This window comes from Dasypus novemcinctus, chromosome 13, assembly GCF_030445035.2.
Source record: "Dasypus novemcinctus isolate mDasNov1 chromosome 13, mDasNov1.1.hap2, whole genome shotgun sequence".
NCBI lineage: Eukaryota > Metazoa > Chordata > Mammalia > Cingulata > Dasypodidae > Dasypus > Dasypus novemcinctus.
The window spans coordinates 55,573,858-55,597,113 of record NC_080685.1 but is presented as its reverse complement, the minus strand read 5'-3'; the positions used below and the strand labels follow the sequence as shown (position 1 = coordinate 55,597,113).

Sequence of the window (23,256 nt, the reverse complement as noted above, 5' to 3'; positions counted from 1 at the left end):
TTCTAGCATACATTTAAAAAAGGAAAGCTCAAGCTCTAAGTCTCCTTCTTCATTCTTATACTCATCCTGAAAGCAGTCAAAGTAATGGCTTTGCTTCGTGAGCTGTCTGAATATAGAGCAGACTGTGGCCCTGGAAAGGGCCCAGCTTCCTCATGTATTGAACACATGACCTTCCTTACCAGAGCATTATGTTCTAATGAGCTTTGAATTACCCAGTGACCCTGCTTCCCTTCCTTCCTCATGCTGTCCACAATGGTTTTCCATGGAAATGTGTTGTTTCACCTCTACTAGAGCACAGATGTGTGGAAACCGTTACAGATGACCATCTCTCTTTCTCTCTGTAGGACAGTAAGCAGCAGAGCATGCCTTGGAGGCTTTCAGAGAAATGGGGGCAGGAAGCTATGACAGTCTGAAAAATATATTTAACTCCATCACACTTTTTCCCTTGGGAAAAGTCCTGCATAGCTTGGTCCTACATGCCAGAGCTCATCAAAAAGTTGTGGAAATCATTATTTGTGAAAGAAATAAGATTGCCATCTAGTGAAAGATAACCTATTTTGAGTAGGAATTTTGATTGTGTGTTCTTATGAATCATCCAGGTAAGGGGAGGTAGATTCAACTGCAGAAAGTTGTCCCTCTTTTCCCAGGGGCCCTGGATGTGCTTATGCATCCATCATTCATATATAACTGCCAATAGAGCATCCACTCCATAATCTGGTACTGGGGTGTGTGTTTCTTAGACTTAGTGAGATTTGGCTAAGTAATTAATCAACCAAAAACTATTGGTAGGCAAAGGAGGAGAAAGAAGGTGAAAAGGAGTTGAATGGGGAAAATCATTTTAATCTCATTAGCAAATTATGCCTTAGACCAGTAATAAGTCAAGAAGCCAGGAGTATTTCATGAATGATGATTAACCTTGTATATTTTAGGGGTCACTGAAATATGAGTTCATTTATTAGACATCCTTGACGGGGAGGGCTGTTGCCATAATAAATGAAACTTTCTTCTTAAGCTGGTATTTTATGAAGTCCTTGGTACTGTTAAACATAACCTATGGAAAGAGGGGTTAATATATGACCTTGCAGCTCTCTTCTGAGCAAAGAGTTCTCTTTCCAGAAGCAAGTGAAAGGATTGTTCACAAGCCAGGAGGAGTCTTTGCAAACACAGAAAAGGCACGCTCCTCCAGGAGGCAGGGCACCCCCTAACAACTGAGCTCTGGGTACAAATACTCATAGGAAGAGGGGCATAGTTTGGAACCTGGAGTTTCTTTGCATTTAGATATAGACTTTTAGGGAGCCCAGAAAGTGTGCACAGCAGCACATGGAGGGTTCAGGCAAAAATGAAATGAACCTACAGTATGGGATGCTTGATTGATTAGACTCTTTGGGGAATGTGTTCTGGTTTACCAAGAGTTAAGCAGTAAACTCTATTTTTGGTTTCAGCCTTTTTTTTTTTTCCTTAAAATCTTTCTAAAATATTTTACTCTGAATTGCAGCCCAAGTATGTTAACAGTGCAGTAAAGATAATTGCATCTTTTTCAGTGATTGAGGACCTTGTCTTGCCTTCAAGGTCATCACTCTGGACAGTTCTCAGTGATTCTTTCTATAAATATAAGCAGCCATAATATATTTGTGTGAGAGAGAGAGAGAAGGAGAGGGAAAGAGGGTGAGAGAAGGAAACAGTGAGTGGGAAAGGGAGTGAGAGGAAGAGAGTAAAAGAGATTGTGATTATTAGGTAGAATCTACAAATCCATAATTGACCCCAGAAAGTACTCCAGGAGTTGCATAAAATGAAAAAACAAGCAAACAACAAATTGCTTTACCTTGTTGTCATATGGCTTTTATTTTTTTAGGGATTCTAGGGCATCCAGGATTTATCACACTTGAGAGGTAGCATGGCAGAGTAGAAGGAACACACACAAGCTTTGGCGTCAGACAGATCGAGGTCCAAAGCCTGAATCTGCCATTTTCCCCTTTGGTGAGCTTAAGTGAGCCACTTAATGTTTTTGAATCTGTGTCCTCATCCCTAAAATGGGAGAATAAAAGCCCACCTGCATTGTTGGGATTGAAGATAATGTTTGTAAACTGCCCTGTGCATAGAAGTGATCAATTAATGATAGCTATCAGTATTTTTAGCCTTGCTTACAAGAAGAAAACCCAACTTGGACAAAGCATCTAACTCTGCTTTCTCTCCAAATGTCCTAAGAAGGTGTGAATATCAGGTGGTCCAATCTGAGACATCTAGATAGTAGGGCCAGTGAGACATGGGCATGACAGGTTTCTGACTTCAGGAGCAAAGCTTGCTCATGGTTTCATGTGATGAAATCTTTGTCAAAAATCATGCCTCATGGAGACATTCTGAAAAAAAAGCAGGCGTTTGGGAAGCTAGGGAGTCCTGACTGGTGACTGAGACAGCTAGCTGGTGCACGGGCCGAAGCCACAGGAGGCAGTAATAACAGGAGAAAAGGCTTTGTCACTCCTGAGGGCTTCTCACAGGCTTTACAAAAGGAAAAACCCAAAATCATGGCAAGCAATGCAGCCCATTTAATTCCCCAACTCCCCTATTCCCATACCCTCATCCATGCTGGGCTGCTGCACAGTGGTGAAGCCAGCTCCCTTCTGGTGACACATCTGGTCTAACAGCTGGGTGGCCAAGGAAGTGGAGGAGTGGGGGGCTAACAAAATATGGGGTGCAAACCTCAGCTGCCTCATTTGCTTGTTTACCATCATCTGGAACATCTGGGTTTGCACAGCACGGGGCAGCCCTTGGAAACTTCTTTAAATGCTGTCACCTTCCAGCCCTCCAGCTGGCTTCATGGGCAGAAAGCGGATGGACCAGGCTGGGAGCCTGGCAGGCCCGCAGGGGGCCATTTGTTTGGGAAATTGCAGAATTAGTGTCAGCAAACAGTGCACATCCTGCTGTGATCTTCGATTGGGACATGGGGAGGGAGAAGAGGCTGGTTTTCAGAGGCACACCTGCGGCAGCTCTAGGCGACTAAGCCAAGGAGCTTGGCAGCAAAGAGGAAGAGAAAGCCAGGTGGCAGGGCAGGAGGGGAGGTGTTTAATGTGTGTTCCAATGAGCTTTGATGGTTTTGTTTTTTGGTTTTGAAGGGAGTGTGTTAAATAGCTGACAGTGTGTGTACGGTGCAGTCATTAAAAACCCAGGCTTTGGAGTCAGATCCAGACAGACCCCAGTTCTACCACTCTAGCTCTTTGATCCAGGGTAAGTTATTTACCTCCTTCCAGCCTGTTAGGAAGAATGGGCTCTAATGAAAAAGTGCAGGATCCCTTGCACAAACAGAAGAAACAATGTGGCAAAGAAGGTCATCCACTTTTAAAGTGTCCAGTGCAGTGAAAATTTCGTGAATTGTCATTGTTAATGGTTTCCTTTTCTATTAAATGAGGATGAGATAGGGCTGTTATGTGCTGACATGTCTAACACACTTAGCATGGTGCCCAGCTCCTAGTAAGTGTTCAGTGAATGCTGACGATTGTGTAAGAGACCAACTGTGGTATAAGCAGCTAGTCATGGGCTCCATAACCAGCCTGCCAGGATTTCAAGTGCGGTGCTGTCATGATTATTGTGTGGCTTTAGGCAAGTTAAACTCTATGTCCGCAGTTTCCTCATATGTAAAATGGGGATAATCCTACCACTTACCTCATAGGGCTCTTGTGAGGGTTCAGTGAGTTAATGTAAATGACATAGACCACTGCCTAGCACATAAAAGGTGTTATGTTAGCATCAGAAGTTATTCCTGCTCTTCAAACTCCTTAGTCTTCCCCAGGATCTAACATCTCCTTATAGATGATCTCCTTTGCTGTTGTTAGTTGAGAACCCAGTAGTGTAGAAAAGCTAAATTCTAACATCACGAGTGTCCAGGGGAACTGGGGATAAAAGGCAAATGCAAGTGCAGCACCCATCATGCAGGTGGCCTTGTGTGAGCCTTCTGAAGGGTGGCCTTGATGCAGGCGGGTGATGAGTAAAGCCGTTTCCGCTGTGGGAGCAGTCAGACCTCTCTCCAAGGTCACAGAAAATCAGCTTCCTTCAGACTCCGTCCATTCCCTCCAACACTGCTGACTGGTTCCAATGTTGACAAAGTGCTTTGGACAATAAAAAGAGTCCTATTAATACTAAAACCAAATAGCAGCACTTCCTTCCCCTAGCCCAAAGGAACCTCGCTAATGCATTTTCATTCTGGCCCATCACTTGCGCTCTTTTGCCAGCCTGAGGCCCAAGCGGGAGGTCAGCACACCTCAGCTCTGCCCTGCCACAATGCTCCTTTCCAGCCTGTTTAGAGGACTTGGATTTAATGCAAATGTGTGTGCTCTGTGCCCAGAGAGAAGAATCAAGATGTCGAAAAAGGTCTCTTGCTTTTAAAGGGAGTCCGGTATGCGTAGTGAGAAAATCGTGGATTTATTGCCAATGTTGGTGGTTTTCAAGGCTGTGTTAAAAATAGGAGTCAGTGGTTACACCTGGGCTCCCTGAGAACTCAGTCCCCTGATTCACCCACTTGCGTGGATACTTTCTGGTTGTGCCAGTGCCCACCCGGACTCAGCCCCATGAAGGACAGCTCCGGCTGCTACGACCGCCACATCGGGGTGGACTGCTCCGACGGCTTCAACGGTGGCTGTGAGCAGCTGTGTCTCCAGCAGATGGCGCCCTTCCCGGACGACGCCACCGTGTACAACATCCTCATGTTCTGCGGGTGAGTTGAGCTGCCAGCGAGGTCAACAGGCCTTCGCTTCCCAGGGTGCAGGACTTTCAGTGCCCAGACTCGGAAAGTAAACCCAAATGGGTTATTACCACAGGTCAGCCCTTAAGCTCTGAGGAAAGCATGCTTTTAACGCCAGGGTTGGGAGGAAATTAATCTAGTTCCAACTCCTGTGGTTTATGGATGAGGAAACTCAGACTCAGGGATTTACCCACAAGGCAACATTAGCCACAATGTTTACCAAAGGCATTGCCCACCGCCCAGCCCCCAGCCCACCCCAGCCCGCGTTTTCCAACCAAGTTTTGTGGAGCTATGTTAATTAGTCATTGAGACAAAAGGATTCCGTGGTCTGGCTGGGAGTGGCAGGAGGAAGGGTGAATGGGGTTGGAGAATTGGAAGCATATTTAAATTCTGTCCCCAAGTCCCAACCTTTTTTGTAGCCATTCCTCCTTCAGGAAAAGTAATTCTTCAGTATTGTTAAAGGGCTCTGGTTTTTAAACAGCTCTTTAAACCAGGTGTTTCGTTTGTTCTCAGTATAACTCCCGTGAGGGAACAGGGAGGCAGTGCTACCCCATTTTACAGATGACAAGACTGTGCTTGCCAAGGTTAAGTGACTCCCTCAAGACTGGGGAGTGGTGAGTGGGTGCCTCAGAACTAGAATTCAGCTCCACCCTTTTTTTTTTTTTTTAAGTTCCAGGGTCCTCTCAAAATCTGAAATTATACCACCAACTGGAATTATATTTCAAAACATTTCATGCTATATTTATAGAGTATGTGAAGATTTGGCCCCTGCCACCATATTTTACCTGTCTATCCTTTCTTTTCCCTCCTCTTTTGTCCTCTCCTCCCTCTCCTCTTCTCTCTCCCTTCTTCCCTCTTCCTCCTTGCTCTCCCTCCTATGCTTTCCCCCTCCCTTTTTTCTCTCTTCTCTTGTTTTCTCTCTCTCCTCCTGCCTGTCAAGAAGAGTTCTGACTCTATGCTATATACTTACTGGCCCTTGGGTTGCATGTACTTCTTGCCCTCAAGGATCTCACAGTCTAATAGGCTTGAAATGAAAGTCAATATTTATAGTGTTAAAACTGTACTGGATCGTAGCTAAGAGTCAATGCCTATTGAATAATCATGAAAAGATTACTTGGTGGAGATGTAATGTTATTTTACTGTATTTCATTTTTATTCTTTGTAATTGTGCAATTTCCAAATGCAGTTTCTTATAAAATCCCATTCCATAAATGGAAGCTTGCTCTAAATTTTTGTTCTCTATAATGTTATCATTACGGTTGACCCAAGTCAATTCAGCCAAAGTTCATTGATTTATTTATTTAATAAACATACATTTGCACACCCACTTTGTGCAAAGAATGGAGAAACAACAGGATAGGAGATCTGTTTCCTGCCTCAAAGGAGTCTACAGTGGGAGAGATCTCTGTGAGCACAAAGGAGGGTGAGGGAGAGGGGTGCTGGAAGGGAAAGCTGTCAAGATGCTCAGCATAGATTTAGATAGAACCAGCCAGCCTCAAATTCCTTCCCAGTAACACAGCCACTTCACAGTCATGTCCCAGCCACTAGACTGCTGCCCTAGAGTCCTCTGTGGGTCTCAAGCCACATCTGTTACCTGGACTAAGTAGTGGGTCCCTAATGGAACTTTCTTTCCTGTTTCAGCAGAAATTAAACACACATGTAATCCGCACTCTCCAAGGCACCATGTAGCGCCTGCCAAAAGAATTCCTTGATTTGAGGTTCTTATAGAAAGATAAACTGAATTACAGGCACTTGAAATTAAAGAGCTCTACTCACACCTGTTCACACGAATATGTAAACGGAAAATGGAGAAAGCAAGCAGTTAACATTGCATTACCTTCTGCCTCATTTACACTTCAGCTAATATTAGCCACATTTAATGAGTCCTTGCAATGTGCCAGGCACTGTGTAAGGTCTTTATATTCAGTCTGTCATTTAATCTTTCTAACAACCCAGTGAAATAAGTGCTGGTTTTGTTTTGGTTTTGATTTTCCCCCTTTTATAGATGTGGAAATTGAAGTTCAGAGAGGTTAACCAACTGGCCTGAGGTCACCCAGTAAAGAAGGGTAGAGCCATTACCATTGCTTCTCCGTACTTAAAACTATGATTATTTGTTCTAAAAACAAACAAACAAAAAAAACAGAGGTCATTATCTTATTATAGCCATTACCATAAAGAGTAATAAATGATGTGCTTAAATGTCATGAACATCTGTAAATTCTAAGTCTTTTGTTTCTGAGAGAACCGAATTAAATCAATATTCTTTTTAAATGACAGCTTTATCAAAGAATTACTTCTTTCTTGAACTAAACAAATGTATATTCTTCTCAAGAGACTACAAATAAAGTTCAATTAATGATTTATGAGCCATCACCCTTGTTTTCCAACATTAATATTGCTTTTCCATTAGGGAAACTGTACATGCATAACAGGGACTGGGGCGAGGCCAAGGAGGTAGCTCTCTGTTAATGGTGCAGGTGCCTGCACGTGTGTCCTTAGCTCCCATTTAGTTCAGGACGACTTCTCTGAATGGAGGGGGAGTTAATATGGGTTGATCTTGTGGTTGGATACATTAAAACAGAATACAGCCAGATGATAAATCTTTCTAATTTCTTAGTTGACTTGTCACTGGGCTAGATTAGAAAATTATTAATTTCTTAGGCATGCTGACATTCCTTTTGCTGCCTAATTATCCTCCAAACAAGTGCAAGTCCTTGCCATTTAAAAGGTTCTTGAGAAAGGCATTAGAATGTCTTGGATTTAAATGTTTAGCTCATTTACAAATTGATCTCTGGGGATTCTTACCCTAAACCTATTTGAGGAATCATATACTCCTTAGAGGAGAGAGCTCCCTTAAAAGCTCTGACTGCCTTTACCTACAAAAGAAAGGCAAGAGATTCCATACAATCACATAATAAAAGGAGATTCAGTTTACATGTTCAAGAAACTGAATTATAAAGGGGTCAAAATCAAATGGGAATATTCACAATATTTGGCTATCCAGCACTCTCCCACGGGCATTTCTTCCTGATTCTTTGGGTTGACTTGACTACAGTTCATAGATGAAATAACCTCTTATATTGTGCTTTCCACCATGTTAGGTGCATTGAGGATTACAGGCTTGGTGTGGATGGACGCTCTTGCCAACTCATCACGGAGACCTGTCCAGATGGAGGTGACTGTGGGGAAAGCAGGGAGCATCCCATGAATCAGACTCTCTTTGGGGAGATGTTCTTTGGTTACAACAATCATTCCAAGGAAGTGGCCACTGGACAAGTGCTGAAAGGAACATTCAGGTGAATCTCATTGTGCACAGAACTATTTATTCAGGTCTTTGGTGGATCTTCTTCCCTAAAGCACTTTAAACTCAGCATAAAGTTTCATGTTTTAGAGGAAAGTAAGGGTGATAAAGATGGGGATGTTCTCTCTCATATTTTTCTCCCAGTCTACATTCCTCCTTCTAGGACCCAAGAACCATCTCCTCTGGGTGAACACTGAAGTGTTAAAAGAGTTATTATCTTGCCCAGGCAGGAAATATATTATTTTGCAGAGAAACAACCCCAAAATCCTCAAGTTCTAATTTCCCTCCAAAAGGAAGAATCAGTGTGCAGATCAGTCTAGATAAGTGGTTCACAAAGTATGGTTAAAGGATCCCTGAGATCTTGTCAGGGGATCTGTAAGGTCCATACGGATAGTATGGATTTTCTTCATATACTTCAACCCAAACAATGTATTGCAATAATTGAATGCAGATATGAGAATCTGTCTTTTATTAAACCAGACATTTTTAAAAATCTGCAAAAAATATAAACAATCCCATCCATCTCACCAGTTTTGGGGAGAAATATAGTTGTCTTTCATAAAATATGTCAACATTTAACTCATTTATTATACTCTTAAAATGAGTTCTGAGTTTTGTTTCAATTTCTAATGGTAAATATTGGTAACTATAACCCACATAAATGAAAGCAACTTGTGGGTCTTTGATTATTTTTAAATGTGTGGAGAGTTTCCGAGACCAAAACATTTAAATCACTGATTCAGAATATTTCTAGGATATTCCGCATTTGATCTCTGTACCTGTTCTACCTCAGACTACTTGAACTCATCTTCCTTCAAACTCATGGGAAAATGCTTTTGAGGAGATGGTGGTCATGATGATGATGGTGATGATGATAGGTGCTAGGGTATGGACCAGCAGTTGATAGGAACCTAGGCCTAGAATGTTATGAGCCAACTGATGGATGAGGGATGCTTCTTGGTCTAGAAATAATTTTTACAATGTTGAGTTGAGCTATGGATTGTCTGCAAAGACATGGGTTTCACCTGAACACTAAGAAAATGAAAGTCTGCCCTTTTCCCTAGGCAAAACAACTTTGCTCGAGGTTTAGACCAGCAACTACCTGATGGTCTTGTGGTCGCCACTGTCCCTCTGGAGAATCAGTGCCTTGAGGAGATCTCAGAGCCCACTCCTGACCCAGACTTCCTGACTGGTGAGTGTGCCTCTCCACCCTTATTTAAACAGAAAAAAACAGGCAGCTCCCTATGGTTTCATAAAATCAAGACTCTGACATTGCTTTATTTTGTTTCTAAGCCAGTGATTTCCTTGATACATAATAAAAGCTCAACCATAAAACTGAACACTAGTAGGATTATTTGTCAGGAAAATTGTCAATATATTTATTATCATCTACAAAATGTCTGTTAGGCTCACAGGGATGTTTTGGAAATAAATGAGTTAATAGATGTGTAAGATGTGTAAGAGTTCAGAGTTCTTAGTGGATTAAAGGAAGTGACCAGGTCAAAGTAGGAGCAGAGAGAGACGTTTGATTGCTACTACAGCCAAAATGTCCATCACTGCTGCTGTTGGGTTCCCTGGCAAGATCTTATGGAGTGTTGTGAGGGAATAGAAAATGAAAGAGCTTTGTCGTTAAACCTAGATTTGTGCCTCAGCTCTGCTCTTTTTCTAGCTGTGTGATATTAGCCCATCTACTCTTCTGGGTCTCATGGTCCCTCATCATAAGGTGGGAATAATATGTCTACCTCTCAGTTGTTTTGAACCCAGTGGCATTCTTTTCTATACTCATTGTGGAACCAATGTATGGTTGTGGTTGATAAAGGCAAGAACCTATGGGGGTTCTTCTCCTTTCTATGTCTCAGAAGCCCAGTTAGCACCCACTGACTTCCAGGTGCCTCATGGATTCATGAGAAGCAGCCAACTGGAAGTCAGTATCAGTTGCTGGAAGGTTGGATCATAGAGATCAGTTCTAATATTGGCTTTGCTTATTTCTCCATTACTCTTCTTTCCTCATTCTATGTCTTCCAATCCTATACTTCCTCCCCCTTTCCATCGTTTTTTAGAGAATGACTTGAACTGAGGTCCTTCTAGATGTCAAGTTATACTGAAAACTTCAGTTTAGACCTACATGGTATTAGAAATAGGTCAGTCTGAGGCAGATTAATGACATGGACTCTAAAGCCTGAGAGCTGTGCTCTCTTCCTTATTGGCTCTGTGATTTGGGAAAGTTTCGTAACTTGTCTGCCTCAGATTATTTTTTAACCTGTAAAAATCAATATTATAATGTTATTTTCCTCATAGGATTGATATGAGGAATAGATAAATTTTCCTACTTTTTTTAACAATTCCTGACAATAAGCTCTGTCTTTTAAATAAATAGACACAAAAGGAAGAAAGAAAATAGTTTGAAAACTCATACTATCAAAGAGTGTTTTCCCTATAGGAGGACAGGGATCAAGAAAGAAAACAATTAGATATGCTCTGTGCCAGAATAAATCTCTTGAAAGTCAACTGCCCTTTGAAAGACCTCTTACACATGTATATATACGTACACACATGCAAACCTCTAAGTGGAGAAATTAAAATTCTGCCTCTGGGCAAAACTCTAAAGCCTGCATCTCTAGCCTTAGGGAGTCTATATCCTTGTTCCCACTTTACTTTCTGAGAAACACTTCCTATTATTGTGTAAAATGCCTGTAAAGGGGGCATGTGAGGGCACATATAAATAGGGTAGGATCCACACGACTAATTAATCACTTGGCCTCTGGGTGAAAGATCTATCTGATCACCTCTCACACATTACAGCTTATAATGGTGAGATTTACTTCAGTCACCAACATGGTCCTGGATGATGCATAACGCTTTGGGGAAGAGTGGATGGATTGATCTGGGAAGCATCAACCTACGTCTTTGAAAATAAGGGAAAGATACAAACTTGGTCCTCATCCATAACAGAAACTGCTTTCTCCTTCATGTCTTTGGACCTCCACTAATTTGGCTTATTGGAGGCCAAAAGATATGAAGGATATCCAGGTGGGAGCTTCCAGGTCTCATGTCTTGAGCAGTCAAGTCTCACAATCTCAAATGTATAGAGGGAATTCTTCATCTGGCTACTTTTCTAGCCTGCTTTTGCTTTCAACCTATTTTGATGAAAAAATGATGCCAGTTAGGCCAAGATCATGTATTTCCTTTGACATTCGCAAGGATTGGTTTGCTTTAAAGCCTGAAAGAGTTAGAATAGTTCATTATGGAGATGGTTGGGAAAATTTCTTCCTTATTAACACTCTAGTTTCTGGTAACATTTTAATTATATCTTTCCTGAAAGCCATACAGTAAATCTCATATCATGTTGTAATATGCACGATTATAGGTCATAATCCCCATAAACGTACAAGCGTAGAGAATTTCAGAGTTAATGTGATCTTCAAACCTTTCATATCAGAATTTACAAGTGTATTCTTTCAGGTAAAAGATGTGCTCCTCTCATAAATAAGTTCTGTCTGCAGATACGTTTGGAAAGACTGTAAGCACTATTCTCTTCTGAGAGATTTTCAACACCTTAGCGTGGAATAGGTTCTGAGAAGACTTCCAATAAAGAAATCCATTTCATTTTATTTAACTCAGCAAGTCCTAAATCTATTTAACTAGAGAATCCTTTTTACAAATAACTCCTATTTCCATCTTGCAGAATTATTGGTTTGAAGAACATACTGCAAAATACTGATCTCTGTGTTCCATCTTGCTGATTGCTTCCCTCTTCACCAAAATAACAGTTAAGAACTCTGAGCTTCACTGGCCTTTTTGGTGTTATAAGTTGATAAAAAGAAGAGAGTCAGAGACAGGTTAAGGAGACAGAGGTGTCTGCTGACCATGTTCATAATCACTAAATCTATTGAGTGCCATAATCACTAAATCTATGTAAAGATTTAGAGCTCTGGGGTCTTTGAACCTTCTTCACATTCTTCCAAAGCTTTAGATCTTTAGAGAAAAGACATCATTCTGTTACACATTGAATAGTGTTCCCCATAAAGTCCTTACCCCCAATACTGCAGAATGTGAGCTTATTTTGAGATAGGGTTGGTACAGGTGGAATTAGATCAATTAAAAGGAGGTTATCCTGGAGTAGGATGAGCCCTATGTCTAAAATGACGTCCTCATAAGAAAAAGAAATTCAGGCATAGACAGAGGGAGGGGAGAATGCCATGACTGAGGCAGAAAACATCATGACCAGCAAGCCACCACCTGAAGTATGGGACAGACTTCTCTGTACAGACTTCAGAGGAAGCATGACCCTGCAGAAACCTTGACTTTGGACTTCTGGCCTCCAAAGCTGACTGTGAGACAGTTTCTGTTGTTTTATGCCACCCCGTTTGTCGTATTTTGTTATGGCAGCCCTGGGAAACTAAGACATCTTGACATTGTAAATAACAAGAAAAATCTAGCTTGCTTGCTTGCTTGTTTCCTTCCTTCCTTCCTTCCTTCCTTCTTTCTTTCTTTCTGTTGCACATAAGGTCTGTGTGGCCATTCTTTTTTGAAGCATAGGTAGGGAAAAAACAATATTCTTTCTCAGGAAAACAAAGAGATATTTGTTTGAAATAGAGTCTTTCAGAAATGTGTCCCAAAATAATAATAAAATAACATAAACACCTAAATCTCTTGCATGTCAAGGTCACACTGAGAAAGAATCCTATGACTCAGCTAGAAAATATGTACTTTAAAATATCCCTTTCTTTTTAACTAATGGAAATGTTATCTATAAGTGGGCCCAGAACACTATTTCCCAGGCATTAACAGTTATGTAACTGTTTCCCTGATGGTGGTGTAGCATAAATGCATTCCGTTGAATTGCTGCTCAGCACTTAAGTAATGGAGTTCTATTGTTTGGATCATCCAGGTTAGACGAGGGTCACTGTCATCTCCTGCCCCTTACTTGTTCCTTTATTTTCTTATGTCTCTGTTGTTCTGATATAAAGCCTAGGATGTTATAAGAACAACACCAATTAAGAAATGGCCAGTTTACATAGTTAGAGGTAATGAGGAAGAGGTAAAGATGATGATGATGATGATGATGATGATGATGATGATGATGATGGTGACATTATGGAAACCCTGCCTGTGCACAGTGTTTACCTTTTCCCAAGGTGTTTTTATACCCATAACTTTATTTTGTGCTTACAACCTACCTGTCAAGTGGGTAGGGTAGAGACCATTATCCTTACTTGTCAGACGCGAAGATGGAAACAAATGAGTTGCCTTGCCCAAACTCACGCAACTGGCTGGAATTATAAAATTGAAAAGGAAGTAAGAGATCATCTCAGCCAAACCTCTCACTTTACAGATGAAACAACTAGGTCCAAAAGTGTTGCAAGATCCCCTAGCCAGAGAGCCCAAGAGTGGAGACTTGGCCATTCTGATGTCAGTCTGAGACTCCCTCCTGCCACAGCACAGCACTTACATTAGAACCCTGGCCTCTTGCTTTCTTGCCTGCTTCCTTCCCTTCTGGGAAACAATTCAACTAAAAGGAGATTTTGTTCTAAAGACTCTGAAAAATCTTCATTTATTATGCCTGCTATTGGAAAGCAAAGCTGCTGAGCTGGCGTAATTAAAGGATCCATGCTTCATAGAACACTTCTAATGCCACACATATCATAAACACTAATGAGACACACCTTCGAGGTGGTGGCTGGAGTCTTTAACTTGTACAGTTAGCAGTTGGTAGTATACTTTGAAGTTAACATGAAGGCCAAAGTAGGTAGTAGTGTGGCTCTCACTGTAAAGCTTAATGCCCTAAAGAAGGACATTTGGGGAAAAAAAGTACAGAAAACCTTTTCTTAGTTTCAGGTAACTGATCTTTGATTGAATGCAATAAAATTTAAGCAATTGATCCATTGAGTGCTTTTCTTCACCTTTTTTCTTTTTGCTTTACCAATAGTTATTTCCATATAATTCACACAGAAATAGAAATCTGGTAATTACTCAGCTAATTTGATCAGAGTTAACAATCAGCTAATTAATCCCGCCCACTTGCCATCCACTTTAGGTGTTAAATTATTTGATTTAGGCTGAAGGAAGCATGTATCAAAGTGACAGGATAATACTCTCTCTTTCTTTCTCTTTTTCTTTCTTTAGATATATATATATATTTATCTATCTATATATACATGGCTTCCATTATATTCATATATATAAAGTCACTGTATGTACATTGCCATTATGTCTATATCTACATAAATAGGGATATATAGATGTATATGCATTATTCCTACAACTTAAATACATAGCAAATGTGAGGCATATCAATAAAGCTAAACTTGGTTTTCTAAACTTGGCAAAGTGATTTTTAAAATAAATATGCTGTGGCCTAATCATTTTGTCTGTGTAGCATTTTATATATATAGCAATGTCTAGAATTCAAATGGGGCAAAGAAGAAGAGCCCATTAATAATGTCTCTAAGAGGCTCCAAGTATGCATTTATTGAATAATGTAGCTTCTCAGAGCCTCAGTTTTCCCATATGTCAGGGGGGATCATAAGCCAAGTGCCCATAACAATGACTGGCATAGATGTAGATGGCGCTCAATCCATGGATGTCTCTGCTCCTTAGTGACCTAGCTGCCCAGGTAAAGAAGAAATAAGTACTGTCAGCCACAGAGCAATTAAAACTTAAGTACTGAATATAAATTTTAGAAATCCATGTTATCAGGTATGTGAGCTGAGTTAATTGCTGCAACTATTAGAGGAAAAATCCTGTGTATTACAGTAAGCTTAGAATTTGAATATGGATTTATTAAGGGGATATTACAGTAGAATGGTTAAGGACAGACCTGGATTCAGACACATCTGGAAATCCCATCCTGCCTCGCTGGTTTAGGGCTCTTATGCAAATACCCTTTCTGAGCCTCAGTTTCCACATTTATAAAATGGAAATAATATCACCTACCACACAAGAGCTGAATGACCTAATTACGCAAAATGCATAGCAAAATGCCTGGACGAGAATAGGGGGTCAATAAATGATAGCTATTCTCATCATGATTCCAAAAATTCTCTCCATCAAAGAATAAGACCCCTAACCTAACAGAGTTGGGATGTGTTTTTAGGTTCGGCACTTGTAAACTAATCTTGCTTACTGAGCATGCATCTCCTCTGTCTCCAGGGATGGTGAACTTCAGTGAGGTGTCCGGATACCCTGTACTGCAGCACTGGAAGGTCCGGTCTGTGATGTATCATATCAAACTCAACCAAGTGGCGGTTTCTCAGGGTGAGCACCACGGCAAGCCAACTTCCCTACCTGCTCCTGAGGCTTGGGATACCTTCCCAAGAGAACAAGCCTTCATTCCCACTGTTAAGGATGCAGCCTAATACGCAGCTTCTCCTTGAGATACATAACTTACTAGGGAAAATGGCTGGAATCTGTTCATTTTCTAAGTAGAAGTAAAATTGTAAGTTTTATCTTGACAATAGAAGAGTAGGAAAGGGCAAGGATAGAACCACTGAAGAGAAACCCTGACTTAACCATTTTCCCTGGGGTTAGCCAATGTGTGGAGAACATATGAAAAAGCAGACATTTTGTAAATCGAGAAAATAAAACTTTCCAAGTTCAAAGAGCATAATTTAGATATTCTGCATGGTGAAAGATATGAGAGAAAGAGGTCAAGAAAGAAAAGAAAGAGGGAGGAAAGAAAAATGGAAAACACCTTAAGGTTCTGAATAGCAAGTGAGAAAAAAATATATATATATATTTATATTTAAATCTAGTAAGTTAAGGAGTAATGAGCTTTAAGTATATAAGCATAGAACAAATGGTTCCAAATTAATGAGGCACCTTATATATGAATTCTTTACATTTTAGCAGTATAAATGCCTTGAATCAAGTTTTCCTAGCATTTGAGCAAGTCCAGTGTGCAGTTTGTAAATGTAAAATTTTCTGCACCCAGGGCCTTAACAGAGGTGTACTTCTCTCCTTCACCCCTCCTCCATGGGCAAGGAGAGCATTACTCAACTCTTATTTTCAAGGCAGCCTAAGAATCCAGCAGACCTAAAGTTTGTTTCTAGAGCCTGGCACTCTCTGTTGTATGGAGGGGTCCCTGGCACCCAAATATATGGTTGGCACAGGAGGACAAGACAAGGAGAGGAGCTTAGAGCCAGCAACAGGAGATGGAGCCTTAGGACTAACAGGAAAGAGGTGGAGTCCAGGGGATGAAGAAAGGGTTATGAAGAGAAGTGAGATGCATATTCACAAAAGGTAAAGGTTTGTGCATAAAGAAAGAACATGCAGGAAAGATCTAGAACATTTCCACACAACACAAAGGGGCTCTGAACTTTTTTTTAATGGTAGAGAATTTTTGGCAAGAAAGGGTGGGGATGTGGGCCTTATTGAAGTAAACTCTGGTGGTTCAGAAAATAGTAGAAAGAACTGAGCATCTCTTCATTTGGGGCAAAGCTGAGGCCAGGTACAAAGGTTTTGGCTTTGGAAAACTTTCCATAGGTTATTTTTTGGATGCGTATAATTCTCTTTAAACAGGGAAAGCAAACCCAAGGAAATTTGATTGGAGAGGAGGGTAAAGAAGCAAAGAAGTTCTTTCCTCCAGTTGCCATTTCCCAAGACTTTTTATTTTCTTAAATAAAATATAAAGCAGTTTCTTAGTGACTTATTACCCTCTTCTATTACTTTCCATTCCTGATTTCTATGTCTGAAGGCAATATTTTACAAACCAGTTAGAATACAATTTCCATCGTGACCTTGTACACAGATACCCATATACACACAACAGAAGTTTCATGGAGCAATGCTTCATCTTACGATGTGAAATACTCTCTGCTGATATTTGCATTTCTATTTTAGACTATACTATCCTTTTTCATTTTTTTTCAAATGCTATTTACTTGAACTTTAATGTCATGACCTGTGGTTTGAAAAAAAATGTATTGACTTAAAGGAGGAGGGGAATGGAAATTTGGCAATATACTGCTTAATTTGCATGAAGTTAACAACACATCCATCTGACTTGGGAAGATATTCCTTTAGTAACTAAAACATCTCATTTAGCTAAATGAAAACAGGTACCTTGTAGTTACACCTCTCTGATATCACAAATTGTTAGTTCTCACTCTCCCTCTCGGGCGATGTTTCTCTGTAGCCCTCAGCAATGCCCTCCACTCCCTGGATGGGGCTACCTCTCGTGGGGATTTTGTGGCCTTGTTGGACCAGTTTGGCAACCATTACATCCAGGAAGCTGTCTACGGCTTTGAGGAGTCCTGCTCTATCTGGTACCCAAACAAGCAAGTCCAGCGGAGGCTCTGGCTGGAATATGAAGACATCAGCAAAGGTGAGTTGTGAGCGTATCAGCAAGTTCCACTCCCCACGCAAGTACCAACTCCCCGTGTGCCATTCGTAGAAGCTGACTTAAGGAGTCTGTAGGCAAAGAACTAATTCAGACTGTGCTTCAATGCTCTGTGCCCAGCCTTAAAATGTACTAAAACTGAGTCTCAAAATGAAGATAGTGGGGGAACTGTGAACCCAGAATGTGATCAAAACTGTGTAATCCATGTGATGGTTATTGTGAAGAGAGTCAGCTACATGTTTTTACCAACCACCATCCATTTTACTACCCGTAGCCAGGATAAAGTATTAGACTGCCCTCAAGGAGTGGGGGAGAAGCAGGAGAGGGTTGCAGTCTCCCCCTATATCTCCTGCCTCCCAATTTTCCCAACCTGCACTGCCTGGCAACCCCTTGCAGTAAGTATATAAGAAACTCATTCTCACTCTTTTGTGCTCTCTGGTTAAGCTCAGTTTTCCTAATAATTTGAATTAGGAGGAAACTTCCATTGGTCCAAGTGTTTATATAGCTCTGAGAAATGGTCTCACAAATAAATTTTTATCTATTGTCCCAATGGCAAGTTAGTATTCAGTTAAAGGAAGTATAAGAAATTGGAATTTTTAAAGCCTTTTGACTTCACTTTCTGGTACAATAAGAGTTCTGTCTGCTAAATTTGTATTCTGATTAATAAAGGCTGGTTTAGAATTGCCATTCATTAATTTCTTCTCCAGAATTTATCCACATAGCATTCTGATGAGGCAAAGTTGTAGATAACGTGAGTTGCTAAAGGGTAAGTGATGAAATTAGCACAGTGAAAACTCAAGAAACAGGTCATTTTCAGACTCAATGATCAGGAGCCCTTCTGAGGTCATCAGTGCTGCAATGCGACAACATACCTTCATGGCCAAGATGCTCTTGCTTCCCTGAGCTCTGAATAAATTCCTATTTTGTCTTGTTCAAGATGGTAGCAGAGGCATGCTTATGTTCTGGATAAGCATCTCCGTCTTCCAGAAGAAACAAGAGGCTTGTGCTTGGGCTCATCTGCTGCAGGTATTTTCCCCAAGCCCTGATTCCTCTAAATTCAAATACATGATCACATGTTTCTAGTATTCTCAGACTTTAGGCTCTTTAAATTGTTCTGATTCCAATTTGCCAAGCTAAGAGTAGACTAAAAGCAGATATAGATAAGACCTGATCCTGCTGGCAAAGCTTCCTTATATTTCCATGCCAGAGCGTAGGGATTGAACCAAAGGGCTGAATCCTCCTATTCCTGTTTGCCAGTGATTCGAGGATTGCCATAGCCTGAGATTTCGGGAAGATGAGAACCTAATCTTACCCAGAGCTCCTGATTCTACCCCTTTCTTCTATGTCCCATCATCACAGTGTCTTTGGAGTCAAATGCTGAGCCCAAGAGGGAAATTTGTCCATGGCCTTAGTGCCATGATCTGGAGCCTCTCTTGCCATTCAGGAGCTAGTTGTGTCATAGTCCTTTAGTTCTCAGAAATATGATGTATATACTTCCTTGTTACTGAACTTAAAAGATACTCAACCATTTTAGTAGTTGTCTTTGATGTGTGTCAATTGTCCATGTCCACCATCCCTCCTCCTGAGCTTTGCCTCCAAGTCATACTGTTTATCTGTTTTGTTATTTGCTCTGATTCTTCATCTTAAATATTTTTCTCCTCCCTAGGCACTAATTTCCTTTCATTTCAAAAGCCTGCGGGAAGGCCTATGACTCATTAAGAATTGTAAGTGCCTAAGTCAAAAGGAAGCTTTTCTTCCACTATTCTCCCCATGAGGGGATTGATTCAGAATGGGATCCATACAATAGTAGTGACAATGGTGCTGAGAGGGCTCTACCTCCCATGACACACAGTGACATCTTGTGAACTCAAATCCTTTGATTATATGTTCTTACTTGCTCTGACTTTAAAACCCATCTGTGAAAAGGTGGCTTTTTTTTTGTTTTTTACTTCTATGCCTGTGATCACATACCTTAAAGTGCTTATGATTGAATAGGAAATAAGTTTATCAAGGGTGAAAGGGAATGGAAAGAGCACAGGACTTAAGGTTTGGGAATCAGCCAGGTAACTTTGGTGTAGCCAATTCATTGTCTGTGCCCTCTGTATCCCTTACAACTTTGCTAGTTTAGGGATTCTTATGAATCCTCCTTTATGTGGGAAGCTTTCTCAGATTAACATTTGAGTAAATATTCTTTTCTTTTCTCCACAAAAGTCACAAACTTCTCAAGGGCAGCATGCATGCACTATTCAACTTTAAATTCCCAGGGCCTAACAAAGAGCCAGGCACATGGTAAGCACTCAGATGTTTATTGTTGTTAGTGACGGTGATGATGGTGGTGATAGGGGCGATGGTGATGGTGAGGGTGGTTGGGGTGGTGGAGGTGGAGGGGTTGGTGATGGGGGCTTAAGTGGGGTGACGGTGGTGACAGGAGCATGGCAGTGATGGTGATGATGGGAGTGGTAATGATGGTGGTGGCGGTGACGGTGATGGTGGTGATGAGGGGGGTGGGGTGGGGGTGGAAGTGGTGATGGTGGTGATGGTAATGGTTTGGGGGGGTAGTGATAGTGAGGGGGGTGGGGAGTGGGAGTGGTTATGGCGGGAGTGGTAAGGGCAGTGGAGATGGTGGGGTTTATAGGGATGATGGCAATGGCGGTAAAAGCCCTTTCGATTATGGAGACTTCCCATGTGGAATTTATTATACACATGTAAAAAGCTTTAGTTAGACCTGACTGATGAAACTCAGAGATGAGTGTTTTGGGTCAGATCTTCAAAAGGCAGACTTCCATTCAACAGACACTTATTTGTCCTACTAGTGTTATATTTTGGCAGTACCAATATTTACGAACACCTGTCTCTGTATAAGTCTGATTAAAGCCTGTGGAAAAAATAGACTTCCATTTCTCATTATCTAAGATTAACCTATCTTAAGTTTTTACAGAGCTAATAAAGAAAAAATTTCCTAACCTTCCATCTCCACTTCTGGACTTAGTGATATCTTCTCCTGTCAGCCTTTGCCCTCATGCCTTAGAAAATGTAGTGAGGCTCCTCCTCTTCAGACTAGCCTCTTCACCTTTGCACTTGATCCTATCCCTCACTGCTTCCTCTTAGACCTTGCTCATTCTTTATTCTCATTTTTAATCTTCACAATCTCATTAGCTGTTGAATTCTCCTTTCCCTGACCTTGTATCTTTCAAAAAATATTCTTTTTATAAACATGTGACCCTTTTCACTGTTTCCTTTCAACACATTACAACCACATTTCTTCTAAGAGTAGATAATACTGTTCTCTATGTCCTCAACTCTATTTCACTCTTCAAATTATTGCTTTCAATCCCTTCCCTCCACAGATACAGCTCTGGAGAATGAAACCAAGGGCTTGCTATCTTTTCTGTGCCATGCCATCTATCTCAGCCAAAGAATTTGTCCCTCTTGACCAGATCTACCTTCTGGGAAATATGTTTTCCCTTAGTGTCTTTGGCACTATTCTGTTTAGATTCTCTTCACAAATCATTGGTTTTTATTTCTCTCTTTTTAAAAATCTTATTTTTCTAAAGAAATCATTTAAATCTTGGTCATTTTCCATGATTTCATTCTTGGTGTTCCCTTCTACATCCACCTTAACCTGTACCTCTAATCCTCCTCTTTACTATGAGGTTCAGAACCTCACCTGAGAGAGCACTCAAGGACATCTCTCTCTGAATATTCTACAAGCACCTCAATGGTCAACACATCTTTTATATTCCCTATACCCATTAGTAGATTCTTGACATACATTGATGGGTCAAAATGTAAAGAAAGGAGTCTTTCTTGATCCTTCATATTCAAGCATTTACACAGTCCTCTCCTTTTTACTGCCTAAATGTTTCTTCAACAGGTGTCTCTTCCTCTTCAAGGTTATGTTAGTTTAAAGTATCAACTCTCACATGAACTATTCAAATAGTTTCCTCATGATCAACTCTTCTTCAGTTTCTCGCTACTCTAGTCCATTCTACATTCCACCATCTGCTATAATTTCTAAATGCAATTTAATGGAATCAGTCTTCAACTTGAAGCCCTTCACTAAATCCTTATTGTCTATTAGATAAAGCCCAGACTTTTCAGCATGGAGAGAATGCCTTAACCCCCTGTATTAGATTCCCATTGCTGCACTAATGAATTACCACAAACATGGTGGCTTAACATAATGAAAATTTATTCTCTTAATGTTCTAGAGGCAAGAATTCAGAAATCAGTTTCACTGAGCTAAAGTCAAGATGTCAGGTGTCATCAAGACTGGTTTGTTCTGGATGCTCTAGGGAAACTCTCTTTCCTTACCTTTCATAACTAGTTATAAATACAATCTTGGAGCCTCTTAGAGATGTTATTCATGGGCTGTTTTGCCCAAGCACCTCAGAGAAGGAGTATTGCCCTATTTGAATTATAGACATATACAGAAACAAAATAAGAGCACCCTTTATAGTATATACTTTATGCAGTTTATTTTTTTAATTAATTTATTTTAATGTTACATTAAAAAAATATGAGGTCCCCATATAACCCCGTACCCCCTTGACCCCACTGCTCCCATAACCACAACCTCCTCCATCATCATGGGACATTCATTGCACTTGGTGAATACATCTCTGAGCACTGCTGCACCACATGGTCAATGGTTCACATTACAGTTTGCATTCTCCCCCAGTCTACCAGTGGGTCATGGGAGGACATACAATGTCCAGTAACTGTCCCCGCAGTACCACCCAGGACAACTCCAAGTCCTGAAAATGCCCCCACATCATATCTCTTCTTCCCGTTCCCACTCTCAGCAGCTACCAGGGCCACTTTCTCCATCTCAGTGCTACATTTTGTGCAGTTTAGATGGTATATGGCTTATGGAGGCCTCCTGGATCCCTTGGCTTTTAGCCCCTTCCTCCATCTTCCAAGTGTATTATTCCAATCTCTTATTCCTTTGTCACATGACCTTCTTGCTAACTCTGACTCCTTCTATGTCCTTCTCACAGTAAGCCTTATTATTATATCAGACATGCCCAGAAAATACTGGATAATCTCCCCATCTCAAGATACTAATTAATCCCATCTGCCACATCCCTTTTGCCATATAAGGTAACATTCATGGGTTCTGCAGATTAGGACCTGTACCTTTCTAGGGGTCATTATTCATCCTCCCGTACCACCCTGACGTCTCTAGCATCTGCATCATTGCCTACTCCCCACCCCAAGCACCCTCCACTCAGATGACCAAAGCTACTTGTGAATCCAAAACGCTTGCATGTCATTCCAGACACAATAAGGCCTGAGACTCCTTCCATACCCAAGTCCAGGCCACGGATATGTTCCTCTGCCCCTTGTCCTATGAATCAGCAAGTAAGTCTTGGTTACGTTGCTCATGTTTGTTCTTACTATTTTGCATCACCTCCTTTAAACTGTAATTTGCAATTAAATAATATCCTGCCATACCTCTGGGTCCAGGACCATGATGAGGGCATTGAGATTTTTCACACCTCTGAACCTTCAAGCGTGTGATTCTCATTCTTTCTGCTATCCTTGTTCTCCATTCTATTCCTATTCTTCCATCTTCTCTTACCTACTCTCTAAAAGCCAGCTCAAATGTCATCACTTCTACAAAGCCTTCTTTGACTCTTTATGGAGACTTCTTTACTGTCTAATTTATACTCACATAGCTCTTTATGTGTATCCCTTTTACACACTATTCACATTTCCCTGTATTGTCGTTTCCCTGTATCATTATTTCCTTGTATGACTCCCACAATAATAGACTTGGTAGCAGTTATCATTTCTCTCTTTTTTTTTTAATTTAAAAAGTTTATTTATTTATAAAATTCAAAATATATAAAAGAATAAAATGAAAAATATCTCTCCTTC

General features: G+C 40.8%; 1 protein-coding gene across 3 annotated transcripts in view; it reads left to right on the top strand.

Annotated features, from left to right (window-relative positions):
• Positions 1-23,256, top strand: part of ASTN1 (astrotactin 1) — a 330,952-nt gene that overhangs the window by 231,197 nt on the left and 76,499 nt on the right. For all 3 annotated transcript variants that reach the window (XR_011645503.1, XM_058310162.1, XM_058310163.2), the window contains 5 exons: positions 4,539-4,705; positions 7,834-8,028; positions 9,098-9,225; positions 15,186-15,290; positions 17,170-17,358. Coding sequence is in view for 2 of the 3 variants with exons in the window: in XM_058310162.1 (XP_058166145.1) it covers positions 4,539-4,705; positions 7,834-8,028; positions 9,098-9,225; positions 15,186-15,290; positions 17,170-17,358 (784 nt within the window). In the remaining variant the exon portion in view is untranslated. The remainder of the gene's footprint in view (positions 1-4,538; positions 4,706-7,833; positions 8,029-9,097; positions 9,226-15,185; positions 15,291-17,169; positions 17,359-23,256) is intronic.